Genomic DNA, 12,503 nt, shown 5'->3' on the forward strand with positions numbered 1-12,503 from the left:
TGCAGGTGGTCTGTTACACAGCACACAGGAAGCACAGGAGGTGTGGACAGGGTGTGGACAGGGAAGGGCTGTCCGAGCGGGGATGAAGAGGGGTGTTTCAGGGGGGTACCCTGGAGTCCAAGGCCAGCGCACCCCAGCCCTGCTGCACCTGTGCCTGCAGCACCTGTGCCTGCAGCTGCACAAAGCACATGACAACTGCTGACCTCACCGAGCTGTGACCATGGCAGGCTACTCGTTCTAAGTACTCACATACATTCCCTTAATCCTGAAGCAGCAATGCTATCATCTTTCCATCTGAGTCACAGAAACCTGGGCAAAGAAAGGTCCAGGAGCAGGAATTCTCAAGCCCACATCTGCCTGCCCAGGGGGATGAGTGAGGAGCAGAGCAGGGCCCAGAAAAGAGCAGCAGAGTAAAGACCACCAGTGCCTGTGGCCAATTTGTAGACCAGGGTGATTTCCAGACAAAACTTTCTGAAGCTCCCACAGAAATGAAAACACCAAAGGCCATGTTTACTTTGATACTGTTTATTTCAAGTTTTTATTGCTAAATGCCTTGTCTTTGACTTAAAGGACAGAGCCTGGCTGTTTGTCCACACCTGACACCGAAGGTCCTCAAGTCCTTCTGTTTTATGGTCTCAGCAATCAGTGTCAGCAACCCCCACTTATCCACAGTATTAGGTGCTCAGTGTACAGGGCTGAGGAGGAGGAGGGTGAAGGCCCCACAGGAAACCCTGCTGACACAGCACAGCAGAGCTCCATGCCCGCTTCAGGAATGCATCTAACACAGAGAAACAAATACCCAGACCCCAAATAGCTGGAAAGGCTACCAAGAGTCATAGAGATGGAGAAGCAGGGAGGCACAGATGGCAGCCTGAGCGGAAACACACAGCAGAGACGGCCAAGTCCTCCTCATAGAAGGGACTTCACTGACAGTTCAGTTGGTAAAGAATCCGCCTGCAGTGCAGAAGACCTGGGTTCGTTCCCTGGGATGGGAAGATTCCCTGGAGAAGGAAAAAGCTACCCACTCCAGTATTCTTATTTGGATAATTCCATGAACTACAGTCCATGGGGTGACCAACAGTCAGACACGACTGAGCAACTTTCACTTTCCTCAGAAAAGACCACCCTGAAACACGAACTCCAAATTCCTGGTCTGCTTTGGAGCAGGGCAGCGGGGCAGGGCTGTCCTGGCTGAGCCACTTTCTCAGGAAACAAGGCTAGCAGGCCGAGAAAAGGCAGGGGCCACGGAGTTCAGGTCTGTGGGTATCTGCTGTGCCTGCAGTGATCAGATGGAGACACTATATGGGTACAGCTTTGAGCCTGGTGACCAGTGGACAAGTCCCTATGACTAGGTTCACTGTGAGATGGGCAGAGGATGAAGTCAAAGCCGTGGCACACAGAAGAATGGGGAACAAGGCATGACCACAGGGGCCTGTGGAGGAATGTCAAGGAGGACAGAGAAACACCCAAGCCCCAGGGACACAGAGGCAAGTGAGCCAACCTTACTATGTGAGAAGCACACACTGGAGGGATGGTGACAGAAGGCCAAGGGCCCAGCCAAGTGCAGTGGAGAGAAAAGGGCTCCGTGGCAAGGGTCTGAGGAGAGGCCAGGCCTGCTGGGCACGGAGCAAAGGAGAGGAGGAGGAGCAGCAGGAGTGGCAGGGCCAGAAGGCGAGGTCCGCCTGGCCAGAGAAGAGCGCGAGGTGGCGAGAGGAGCCGATACACCACCCGTGGCACGAGCGTGCGGGCAGCTGGACAGTGCGCCACCAGTCCTCCGAGTAAGGAGCGTAACCAAGAGATGGGAACGGGAACCGGGAAAGACAGAGCCAGTGACTTGTTTCTTACGAGGGTTTTTAGGGGAAGACAAGGAGACTGGGGACTCACAGTCAGGTACAAAGCAGCCACTGGTTTGGCTGGGCCTGTTAGTTCAGTTCATAGGAGCAGGGGACTGACCAAGTGGACACTGAGGGCCCAGGGCGGGGTGGGCAGACATTGCAGGGCTAGGGTTAGCTTAGTGTAAACTGCCCACAAACCCTCAAAAAGTGACCTATAGGGCCTAAGAAAAGGCATTATCCAGAAACCTCCTGCCTACACCAATTAAAGCCCCGCCTCACACCTTGCCTGACTCTTAAATGTCAGATGGACCTGTCTCTAGAGATCTAGTCTCCTGGCAACAGATCTCTGATGCTGGGTAGATCCTGAATCCCATGAAAACATTAGTTTCTGCTCCTGGATACATAGCTGGGAAATTGCCAGGATCTGGACCCCAAGTCTTCAGCCAAGGCTGCAGTTCCTTCCTCCATCCACATCCCCCTGCCCATCCCTGAGGGTCTGGTTTCAGTCGTGGGATTGGAGGGCAGGAAGAGGCCACTCAGCAGCACCTTTGAATCTCTCTGGCTCATGGATGACCAGCAGCCCTGGCCAGAGAAACTGCAATATCCGGGCTGAGGACACTCAGTTGGAGGTGACAACAATGATTTGAGCTTCACAGCCACACCCCCTTCCTGTGTCAGCTCCAGGCAACTCAAACATCAGACACAGCCTCATCCAGACCAAGACAGCGTAGAGGAGCCTTGAGACGTTCAGAACCTTGAGGGCCGAGGGAAGGACTGCTGCTCACAGGTGGCCGTGTCCAGGATTCCCAGATGCTCTGCTTGGACCCAACACTGCTGGGGCTTCTAGAGCCCAAGGTGGCGAGGGAGCCGGGCCTTGGCTACCCCATAGGGATAGGGCCCTTGCACACACAGAACCAGTTAACGTGAGCTCACTGGGTTAGAGGCTCCCAACCACGCAGGAAGAAGATTCCTAAGCCATGATCATCATTTCAAAGGAGTATTTTGCAAACAAGTTCTCTGGAGCCCAAAACACCAGACAGAGGAAGATCCTGGTTGCCCCAGGCACCCACAGAAGCCAGCTCCCACTGGCTCACGTCCTTGCCCTCGACAGGAGGTAGGAGAGGATGAAGAAGGCCACAATCAGGCCCACAGCCACACCACAAAGCAGCTTCCGGTTGTCTCGCCCAGATCGTGCCATTGTGGAAAACCGCTTCACACTCCCCGTGAGTAGGCCCGTCATACTTGTGAAATCTGAGTCCTGGGGGAGAAATTCCAACACTGTCACAAAGGCCAGCGACTCCGCAACAAACACACACAGATGGGGGCTGCAAAGCAGGTGGTGGGGCGCTGAGCTGACCGCGACACTTGCAAACCGCAGGCCCTTACCATGCCATCCAGGTACCGGTTCTGGTCCTCCGCATCCCTATCAATGTCCAGAGCCAGCTGGTCAGGACACAGAGGGGACAGGGTCAGCCCAGGACAAACACAGTGACCAGCACCTGACCCCCAACAAGACCAGCAGGGATCAGGAGATCCAAATGCCACCTGGGCCGCACACAGATAAGTGTGCCATGATGGGACAAGGAGAACGGAACTACCTGAAACCCATCCAGGTCTTTACCGCCCTCCGATCCCCCCTCCAGGGTGCCAGGTGGAGGCAAAAGGAGAGGACCACCACTGACCGATTTGAGCCTGGTGACCTTGGAGGCCAAGCTGTCAGCCATCCGCTTGTTTTCTCGGTCTAGAATCTCCTCCACAGCACCAGGGCTCTGAGCTGCGAGGAGAGAGAGAAGCTGAAAGCATGACTCCGCCCGTGAACATCCCCGTGACCCCGTACCTCAGCCTTTGTGGCCTCGGACTCCAACCCCACCTGGCCCAGTCAGGTGTCTAAGGGAACCGGGCCTTTGTGCGACTGTTGAGCAGGTCCTACACTGGCCCAGGATCCAACACTTCACACGTGAGACAGACTGTACAAACAGCAGTGTGTGCCAGCACAGGCCCTGGGCACGTGGCCAGGCCGGGATGGTGGGCGCGCACCTCCCAAGGGCTCCGTTCAACCAGTGCTCTCAGACATTCTGTGACAGAACCTGTACCATCCCGCCGCAGATGTCACTAGCAAGGTACACAGAACCTGTTCTCAAAATAAGCCCCAACGAGCTCCGGTAAAGACTTTGGAAAGACTAACAGGGCTTGAGACTGATCCCACACAGGGTCTTGTGTGTCACCCAGAGCCTGGTACCTGCTGAGACCTGGCCCGTGACAGGCGCTGGGCCTGGTGATTCAGAATTACCATCCTATAAGGCTGGTGAGAACTATTTATCACAAAGTTCGGAATGCATATCTGCCTCGGGCCAGATGCTTCAAGGAGACTCATCAAAAACGGGCACAGTCTAGGAACCATGGATATTTGCAAACCCCAAAATAAGAGGTGTAAAAGTCCTACCAACCGATTGTACCATTAATTCCTTAAAAGTCACAACAGCCCAGCGAAACAAGAATCAGCATCCCACTTCGCAGGTGAAAAGAGAGACTCCCAGAGGGCAAGTGGGGTACTAGGCATGCTTGGGCCCTCCTATCACGCGCAGCTCTCACTCCGAGGGGACCTAGCCTCCGGGACCCGTCGACCAGGAGACCCGGCCGAGGTCCTGTGCAGAGTCATCTCCCAGGGACGGAACGGGTGGGGACTGCGGGCATCCGGACCCCGCACTTTCACGCAGCAGTTGGGCAGGAGCGCCCACAAGGACCCAGCGACTCATCCACAGCGCGGCGGGCTGCACCCTGGCCGCCCTTCCCAAACTACGCCCGCCCGCAGGGTCTTCCCAACAACGCCACCTAGTGGCGCGGAGAAAGGCGAAGGCAGTTCCTAAGGGCGGCGGAGTCGGCCCCGGCGAGCCCTGTAGCCATCCGCCTCCGCCGTTCCGCGCTCACCCCGAGCCCAGTCCGCCATCGCGTCCAGCTCCGACCCCGGGGTCTGTCACCGCTCGATTTCAGCCTCCTCGGACGTGGCGCAGCCGCCGGAAGGGGCTCCCGGCCCCACCCCTTCCGCCTCAGGCCCCCCACTTCCGGCCGAGATCTGGCCGACGGACTCGGCGGTGGGAACCAGAAGGATCTGACGTTTCTTCCGTCGTTTGACTTGGGGACGGGGCTGGCGTTTACTCTCGGGACTTCCGGATGATTTGTGTTTTTAGAGGCAACTATGGTGCCGACAGACACTCCAGCAGCCATTCCCGCCTAAGGCGGTATCCGGGTCCTAACCGGGAAGAGCACACGGGCCTTTCCCTGGCCAAAGAGGCTCCTCGCCGCGACCCAGCGGGGGTTGAGGCCTGGAGCGAACTCGGTGGGAAGCCCGGTTCCAGTTACTGCCGGCAGGACAAACTGGAGATCAGTGCCTAGAAAGTGCCTGGAACGAGCGAGCGGTGCAGAAGTCGCAGGAGTGAAGCCCTCCGAAGAAAACAAGAAACCAAGAAGAGGGGTGGGAGCGTGAGGGAAGTGGGTAAGGTAGGAGCCAGTGCTTTTTGGCCTTGCACGCGGTGCTGACAAGGGGCCTGACAAAGTAGATGCTTAACAAAGCCTTCTTGCCCGGTGGATGGATTATATTTATAAGTTACCCACCCATCGTAATGGAGCAATTGCTGTGTCATTTACTCGACAATCCACTGAAATGGGAACTTTTATCATCTCCGCTTTTCAAAAGGAACAGTCCAAGCAGACCAGCAGGTGTGCCGGCTCACACAGCAGTGAAGTCACCGCACACAATCAGACGGTCTTCATCCTGACCTCCCTCCCCAGTCTCTCTTTTCTCTCAGCCCCAACAATGATGTTTCTCTCTCCCACCACGGCCATTCCCACCCTTGCACTGGCCACTCCTGCCTTGCATAACCTTCCTTCAGAGCCTTTCCTGGCTCACTCCTTGGGCTCCGGTCTCAGCAAAAACTGGCACTTCTTCAGATCTCCTTGCAGCCCATCAAGCCCCTTTTCTTATTCAGTCACAGCACTATAGCTGCCTAACGTTGTCCTGTTTGCCCGTTTTGGTCTTCACGTCTGGCACATAAGCGCCAAGAAGGCAGGGACCTGTGGGTTCTATTCACCCGCATCCCGGCTCCTCGCATGCAGTAGGCACTCAAACATCTGTTTAGAAACCAAGTGGTCCGGAGGTTGTAAAGTCCTTCCCCCCTCGACTTTTCCCTGGACATTTCACTCGTTCTGTGCATCAAGAGGGGTGTTGGTGTGCATGTGATGGAGAGGTGCGCGGCTGAGGCCCTCTCCTGTCAGGAATCCTAGCCCAAGGAGTGAGGCTCACCGCTCGGTTCAGGGCGATTCCGGCCCATAGGTCGGACGATCACCGACCCGGAGCTTAAGGCCAAAGCTGACTCGGCAGCAAAGCCCTCAAGTTCTATCCAGCTGTTCCAGGCCTCGCCCCTTTAAGGCGCCACACACCCCATAGAGCACGGCGCCCGCAGGTTCCGGGTTTCCCCCACGCACACCCAGGCCACACCCTGTGGCGCCGCGCACGCCCCGTCCCGGCCTCCCACGCGCGCAGCCCAGGCCCCGCCCCTTTAAGGCGCCGCGCAGCCCAGAGAGCTCGGTGCCCGCCCCGTCCCGGCTTCCCCTGCGCGCAGTCCAGGCCCCGCCCCGCGGCGCCGCGCACGCCCCGTCCAGACCTCCCCCGCGCGCCGAGCCTGGGCGGGGCGGGCAGGCGCTGGCCCGGAATCGCGAAACCGGGAGCCTCTGGCTTCCCTGGCATCGGGTCCTGGCGGTGCCATGGAGCCCCGGGCAGTTGCAGATGCCTTGGAGACGGGGGAGGAGGACGTAGTTATGGAAGCTTTGCGCGCGTACAACCGGGAGGTGAGCGGGAGTTGTAGATTTGGGACGTGCAGAGAGGAGGTGGGGCCGGGTGGGGCCCGCGCGCGTGGCCGGCAGGAGGGGCGGCAAGAGTGGTGAGCGCGGCAAGGGGCTGAGGGTGGAAGGGAGAGCGATGGGGAGGAGCACCGACTCTCTGAGGAGTTGCTAGGGTGCTGATGTGTGGGGCTGGGGCGCCATTTGTTCATAGAGGTGCCTTTGGCCTCAGGCCCTCATCCGCGGAACCCGGGTTCTGCCGCGGTAGGCCTGTGCCTTCTGAGCCTCTGGGTTTCTTTGCAGAACTCCCAGAGTTTCACGTTTGATGATGCGCAACAGGAGGATAGGAAGGTGGGTGCTCACCGGAGGTAGAGGGGCATGATTGGGTGGCCCAGGTAGAAGGACCTGGTGGAACGGCTCTTCTCCCTGCCCACAGAGACTGGCGAAGCTGCTTGTCTCGGTCCTGGAGCAGGGCCTGCCACCCTCCCGCCGCGTCATCTGGCTGCAGAGCATCCGCATCTTGTCCAGGGACCGCAGCTGCCTGGACTCCTTCACCAGTCGCCGGAGCCTGCAGGCTCTTGCCTGCTATGCTGGCATCTCCGCCTCCCAGGGGTCGGTCCCTGAGCCGCTGAACATGGATGTTGTACTTGAGTCCCTTAAGTGCCTGTGCAACCTCGTGCTAAGCAGCCCCGTGGCACAGGCGCTGGCGGCAGAGGCGGGGCTAGTGGTGAGGCTTGCAGAGCGTGTAGGACTGTGCCGCCAGAGCAGCTTCCCACACGACGTCCAGTTCTTTGACTTGCGTCTTCTCTTCTTGCTAACTGCACTCCGCACCGACGTGCGCCAGCAGCTGTTTCAGGAGCTGCAGGGAGTGCGCCTGCTGACCAGGGCGCTGGAGCTGACGTTGGGAATGACTGAGGGCGAGAGGCACCCTGAGCTCCTGCCTCCCCAGGAGACTGAGCGAGCCATGGAGATCCTCAAAGTGCTCTTCAACATCACCTTCGACTCCATCAAGAGGGAGGTGGATGAGGTGAGGGCTGACCTCAACCTGTGGGTGGAGTTTAACAACTTGGACATTTCTTGCACATGCTTCTTTGCTGGGTTCCTTCAAATTTCTGGATTAGGTGTGCTTAGCCAGTCGAGAGAAGCAGGGCACACCTATCTTGGACGGGTCTCACGGAAGTTTTCTGAGGGAGTTGGAGAGCATAACTGGCTCTTGCAGCCTGGCTGGACGGCTGTGTGGTGTCCGGGGGAGGCTCTGAGATTCTTCACGGTGAGACTGAGTGTGGGGCTAAAGCACAGAGCAGCTGTGTCCCAAGGGGATCCATTGATATTCTTAACCAAGAGAGTTCTCTTGAGGTCTCCTGGGAGAGGACAAGCAGCAGGGTGTACAGTAGAGATGCAGAGGTAATGCATGTGGTCTTCAGGGGCATCCAGAAGGCAGACTCTAGTTGGCAGCAGTGGGGGCCAGTGGGGCTCTCTCTCACAGGAACTCCTGTCTGTCTGGTCAGGAAGACGCTGCCCTGTACCGGCACCTGGGCACCCTGCTGCGGCACTGCGTGATGCTTGCTGCTGCTGGAGACCGCACAGAGGAGCTCCACGGGTGAGGGGTGCCTGCCATGCGGGGTGGCGGGAGGAGTGGCGGTGGTCTGCTCACAGGTCTCTGTGCTGGTTCCCAGCCTTAGAGAGTCTTCATCCTTCTGGGTGGGACCAGACAAAAGTGTGTTTCTGGGGCGCTCCAGCACTTAACGGTCTAGGATCAGAGGTGTGAGTCCAAGGCAGGAAGGTGCCAGGGGGCCTTGGGTAGGGGCAGCGGGCACTGTGGTATCGATAGGGTAGTATGTTTCTTCACTTTCGTTCCTGATGGCCTGTGCCTAGGCTGGTTCTCAGTTTGAGCTGTGTTGCCTCAACCTAGGTATGTGGTAGGCTGGGCATCTGCAGGAAGTAGTACCCTTGCTCTGGTGCCTGGTTCTGCTGCTTGGGCCCCCAGACACTGGTTCATGGCATTTATGTCCCTGGCAGCTGGCAGCAGGGAGTTGTATTTACCAAGTGCCCCTTTCATCTGCCCCCAGCCACGCAGTGAACCTCCTGGGGAACTTGCCTGTCAAGTGTCTGGATGTTCTTCTCACGCTGGAGCCACACGAAGGTTCCTTGGAGTTCCTAGGAGTGAACATGGATGTGATTCGTGTCCTCCTCAGCTTCATGGAGAAGCGTCTCCATCAGGTGGGCAGGGAGACTACTGTGGCTTTGGCCCAGGCTTTCCTGGCTGCTGTGGTCACTGAGTTTTTGCCGTCCACACTGGTGAGGGGAGATCAGCTCCCCAGTGTGATTCAGGCAGTGCCTCCAACTTCATGGTCAAGCCAACCCTTCCTTCCTGAGAAGCATGTGGAAACAACTTTTCAGAATCTGGCAAAGTACTCATTTTTCAGATCTCTTTGTGCATCCTCTTGAGGGGTCCTGAGAAGCTCCCCACCCCTTCCCCCTTGAAGCGCCACCACGCTCCCCGTCCTTCTCTGCGACCCTAGACACAGAATGTCACTGTGCATGAGCAGCCCTCGAGATGAGCGTCAGCTGTGCCTTGGCTTCCCTCAGAGGACCCACGGGACCTTAAGAGCCAGCGGCTCCCTGATCCCTGCAGCTGCACCGCGGGACGCTGGCTGGCCGGCGCTCTGACCAGCCTCTCTGGGAGTCTGCAGGCGTCGTGCGGGCTCGAGTGTGGCAGACTCAAGACTCAGTGCTCTGGGGGCTGTCCTGTGTGCTGGTGGTTAACGACTTTAAACACGCTGTTTCCACCCCCTCTCATTTAAAGGTGGGGAAAGTAGTTAAATGATTTGCCCCGACGTACGAATGCCTTCTGAGTTAGGATCTGTGCCTGTTCTTTTTGAAGCTCATACAGACACCCACGGCTCGCTCCTGGTCCCTCAGCTGGGCCACTTCCCGAGTGCCTCCCACCAGGATCATCTGGGGCAGGTGCCTGGCCCCCTGGTCTTGAGTAAGGGGGGCCCAGTCCAGTGACCGAGGCCCCTCTGCAGACACACAGGCTGAAGGAGAGCGTGGCCCCCGTGCTGAGCGTGCTGACGGAGTGTGCCCGCATGCACCGCCCCGCCAGGAAGTTCCTGAAGGCCCAGGTATGGGGCAGACGGGCTGTGGCCGGGCCCTGGTTGGAGACCCTGGTCCTTCCAGGCCCAGGCTCAGAGACAGCTACCTCCTCAGGTGCTGCCCCCGCTGCGGGACGTGAGGACCCGGCCTGAGGTGGGGGAGCTGTTGCGGAACAAACTAGTTCGCCTCATGACTCACCTGGACACTGACGTGAAGAGGGTGGCAGCCGAGTTCCTGTTTGTCCTGTGCTCTGAGAGCGGTGAGTTGGGGGCCTGCCCCCGCCTGCCCCTCCCCAGTCACACTTTCACACTGACTTCTGCCCTGCCCTTCAGTGCCCCGGTTCATCAAGTACACGGGCTATGGAAATGCCGCTGGCCTCCTGGCTGCTAGGGGCCTCATGGCAGGGGGCCGGCCTGAGGGCCAGTACTCGGAGGACGAGGACACAGACACGGACGAGTACAAGGAAGCCAAGGCCAGGTATATGTTGAGACTCTTACTCAACGCCCCCATCCCTGTTCCCGCACCCATTTGAACCTGCAGGGTAGATGGGATAAGGGTGACCGATGGGTAAACCCTTGCAGAATCAGGCCTCTGTTTTTAAGGGCATATTCTAACACCAGGGTGTTCCATTGAGAACACGGTGAAGGGGTCTGACCAATGTGGGGGACCAGGTGGCAGGAGCTGGTGACCTGCTGTTCCTGGAGGAAGGTCCTTCTGCAGTTGGCTTGCCTTCCTGGCACCATTCCAGGCCCAGGCAGGAAGGTGGGAACTCCACCCACCCCACGCAGCCCTCCCGCCCTGAAATCACTAATGCGTTCCCCACACCTCTCTCTCGGGAAGCAGCATAAACCCAGTGACTGGAAGGGTAGAGGAAAAGCCTCCCAACCCCATGGAGGGCATGACAGAGGAGCAGAAGGAGCACGAGGCCATGAAGCTGGTGAACATGTTCGACAAGCTTTCCAGGTGCGTGGCATGGCAAGGAGGGCTGGGGCTGGGGCAGAGGAGGGCGCCCCGTGCCCCGTCGTGCGAGCCGAGGAGGTGGGCTTGGAGTGGGGTTTAGGTTCTGGCAAGACTGCGTTACTAATGTTGGAAATCCTCTGTCTTGGAGAAAGTTCTCTAAAAAAAGGCTAGGGCTGAGGTAAGTATTATGTCCATTTTTCAACTGATGAAAACTGAGGCCCAGAGACAGTAAGAGACTGCCCAAGTCTCAGAGTTGAGGTAGCCATGAGGATTTGGGCCTGACCGAGACAGCTCCCCTCCAGGTTTCCCCAGGCCACAGGAGCAGCTTGGGGAAGCAGCAGGTCACAGTGGGGGGACCTCTGCTCCACCTCCAGGCCCCCTTTCCCATCCCCACCACGCCTTCTTCCCACAGGCACAGGGTCATCCAGCCCATGGGGATGAGTCCCCGGGGTCAGCTCACATCCCTGCAGGACGCCATGTGTGAGACCATGGAGGGGCAGCTCTCCTCGGACCCTGACTCGGACCCTGACTGAGAATGGCCGCGCTTCTGCTCCCCTTCAGAACCGGTGCTGCTTCCAGAGGTGTCCTTGGGGCCAGGACGTGGGGAAGCTACGCCCCTCCCTCCAGCTTGGAGGTCCCTTTCTCTTTACTTCCGAAGTTCGATTCGTGATTTGCCTTTGGTCCGTTCTCTTCTCTGTAGGACTGTGAGGCTCTTGTCCTGCTGGAACTCTGGGAACCCGGTCTTTGTTTCTGTAAATGAAGTGGTTTCTTTTGTGTGTGCCTGAGGGCAGGGCTTAACTGAAGGCAAAAGTGTACATGCATTTGGGAGGGTGGGACTGAGCGTGGGAACAGGCATGAGCACAGCCGGCATGCTGGCCCAGAGCTGGTGTTGAGCAGGTGCCGCATTTCACAGGGCAAAGAACCTGCTGGAACTTTATATGCTAATGCCAGAAACACACTTCTGATCTGCTGTTTTTGTCCCCACTGAGAGCAGAGCTGTTAGCCTCTTGTATTTTTGTTCCTGGCTCAGTGCCCAAGTATCAGTGGCTCTGAGAATCTCAATCCTTCCTGCTGGCTTAGATCATTAAATATATGAAGGAAAATGTCTCTCCTGAAACCATAAGTCTAGATTTCTGTTGTGCACCACAGAGCTTCATGAAAACATCTTTTTGAAATAGTTCCAGGCAAGAGTGTGTGCGCGCGCATGCGTGTGTGTGAATCTATGTGCAGAATATCAAGTAAAGGCACGTTAAGTAGAAGTAGAATTATGTCTTTCTTAAAATCCAGCACTTTTCCTGGATGACCACTCATGTATTAGGCCACCAGGTCTCCTGAGCAGTCTGTCAGTGAAATCTGCTCCAGGGGGCTCTAGCCCAGGGATCCAATGGGGAGATAAGACTCCAAGAAGGACGGAACACTGAGGGGCAGGAGCTGGGCCTGTGCCAAAGCAGGAAGATCCCAGTAGGTTCTGCCCAGACAGCAGTGTGGCTGTTAACAAGTGAGCGATGCCTTCTGTCTTAGAGGTTAATTCAAGCAGCATTAATGCAAAAAGGCCTGGCTGGGCGGGAAGGCTGCTAGAATGGTCTGAGACAGGTGAGTTTCTGGGGTTGACGTGAAAGGCATCAGGGACAAGGGTGTGTGGGGTGCTCTGAAGGGCCTGTGGATGAATTCAGGGACAGATGTTCTCAGTCCTCAGGCAGTAGAGGAGAAACACCCACACCTCGAAGTTTCCACATTCCTGTCCCGTTTAGGTGACAAAAATGAAGGGATGCCCAG

General features: G+C 57.5%; 2 protein-coding genes across 9 annotated transcripts; one reads left to right on the forward strand and one right to left on the reverse strand.

The window, feature by feature from the left end:
• Positions 1-509: 509 nt before the first annotated feature.
• Positions 510-6,332, reverse strand: BET1L (Bet1 golgi vesicular membrane trafficking protein like). 5 transcript variants are annotated; one of them, XM_086383340.1, is made up of 4 exons: positions 6,136-6,332; positions 3,518-3,609; positions 3,222-3,278; positions 510-3,093 (listed from the first exon to the last, which is right to left on the reverse strand). In XM_086383340.1, exons 1-4 carry the CDS (start codon positions 6,161-6,163, stop codon positions 2,926-2,928), a joined length of 345 nt encoding a protein of 114 aa, XP_086239466.1. In that variant the 5' UTR covers positions 6,164-6,332; the 3' UTR covers positions 510-2,925. The 5 variants fall into 5 exon arrangements, with proteins under 5 accessions (XP_086239466.1, XP_086239468.1, XP_086239467.1 ...); XM_086383342.1 differs by having other exon boundaries at positions 5,448-6,328; XM_086383341.1 differs by lacking the exon at positions 6,136-6,332 and adding an exon at positions 4,764-4,860.
• A 178-nt stretch (positions 6,333-6,510) lies between these two features.
• On the forward strand, positions 6,511-11,986 carry RIC8A (RIC8 guanine nucleotide exchange factor A). Of its 4 annotated transcripts, none has more exons than XR_015157432.1 (10): positions 6,511-6,680; positions 6,975-7,022; positions 7,108-7,698; positions 8,180-8,271; positions 8,741-8,891; positions 9,556-9,796; positions 9,882-10,026; positions 10,100-10,244; positions 10,611-10,730; positions 11,140-11,986. XR_015157432.1 is itself a non-coding variant. In XM_086383322.1 (10 exons), exons 3-10 carry the CDS (start codon positions 7,694-7,696, stop codon positions 11,258-11,260), a joined length of 897 nt encoding a protein of 298 aa, XP_086239448.1. In that variant the 5' UTR covers positions 6,511-6,680; positions 6,975-7,022; positions 7,108-7,693; the 3' UTR covers positions 11,261-11,986. The 4 variants fall into 4 exon arrangements, 2 of the variants coding, with proteins under 2 accessions (XP_086239448.1, XP_086239447.1); XR_015157431.1 differs by having other exon boundaries at positions 8,158-8,271; positions 11,140-11,844; XM_086383322.1 differs by having other exon boundaries at positions 8,158-8,271; positions 9,701-9,796.
• Positions 11,987-12,503: the final 517 nt, after the last annotated feature.

The sequence above is a fragment of the Bos grunniens genome, chromosome 29, assembly GCF_055505025.1.
Source record: "Bos grunniens cultivar Pamir isolate PY7600 chromosome 29, Bosgru_T2T1.0, whole genome shotgun sequence".
NCBI lineage: Eukaryota > Metazoa > Chordata > Mammalia > Artiodactyla > Bovidae > Bos > Bos grunniens.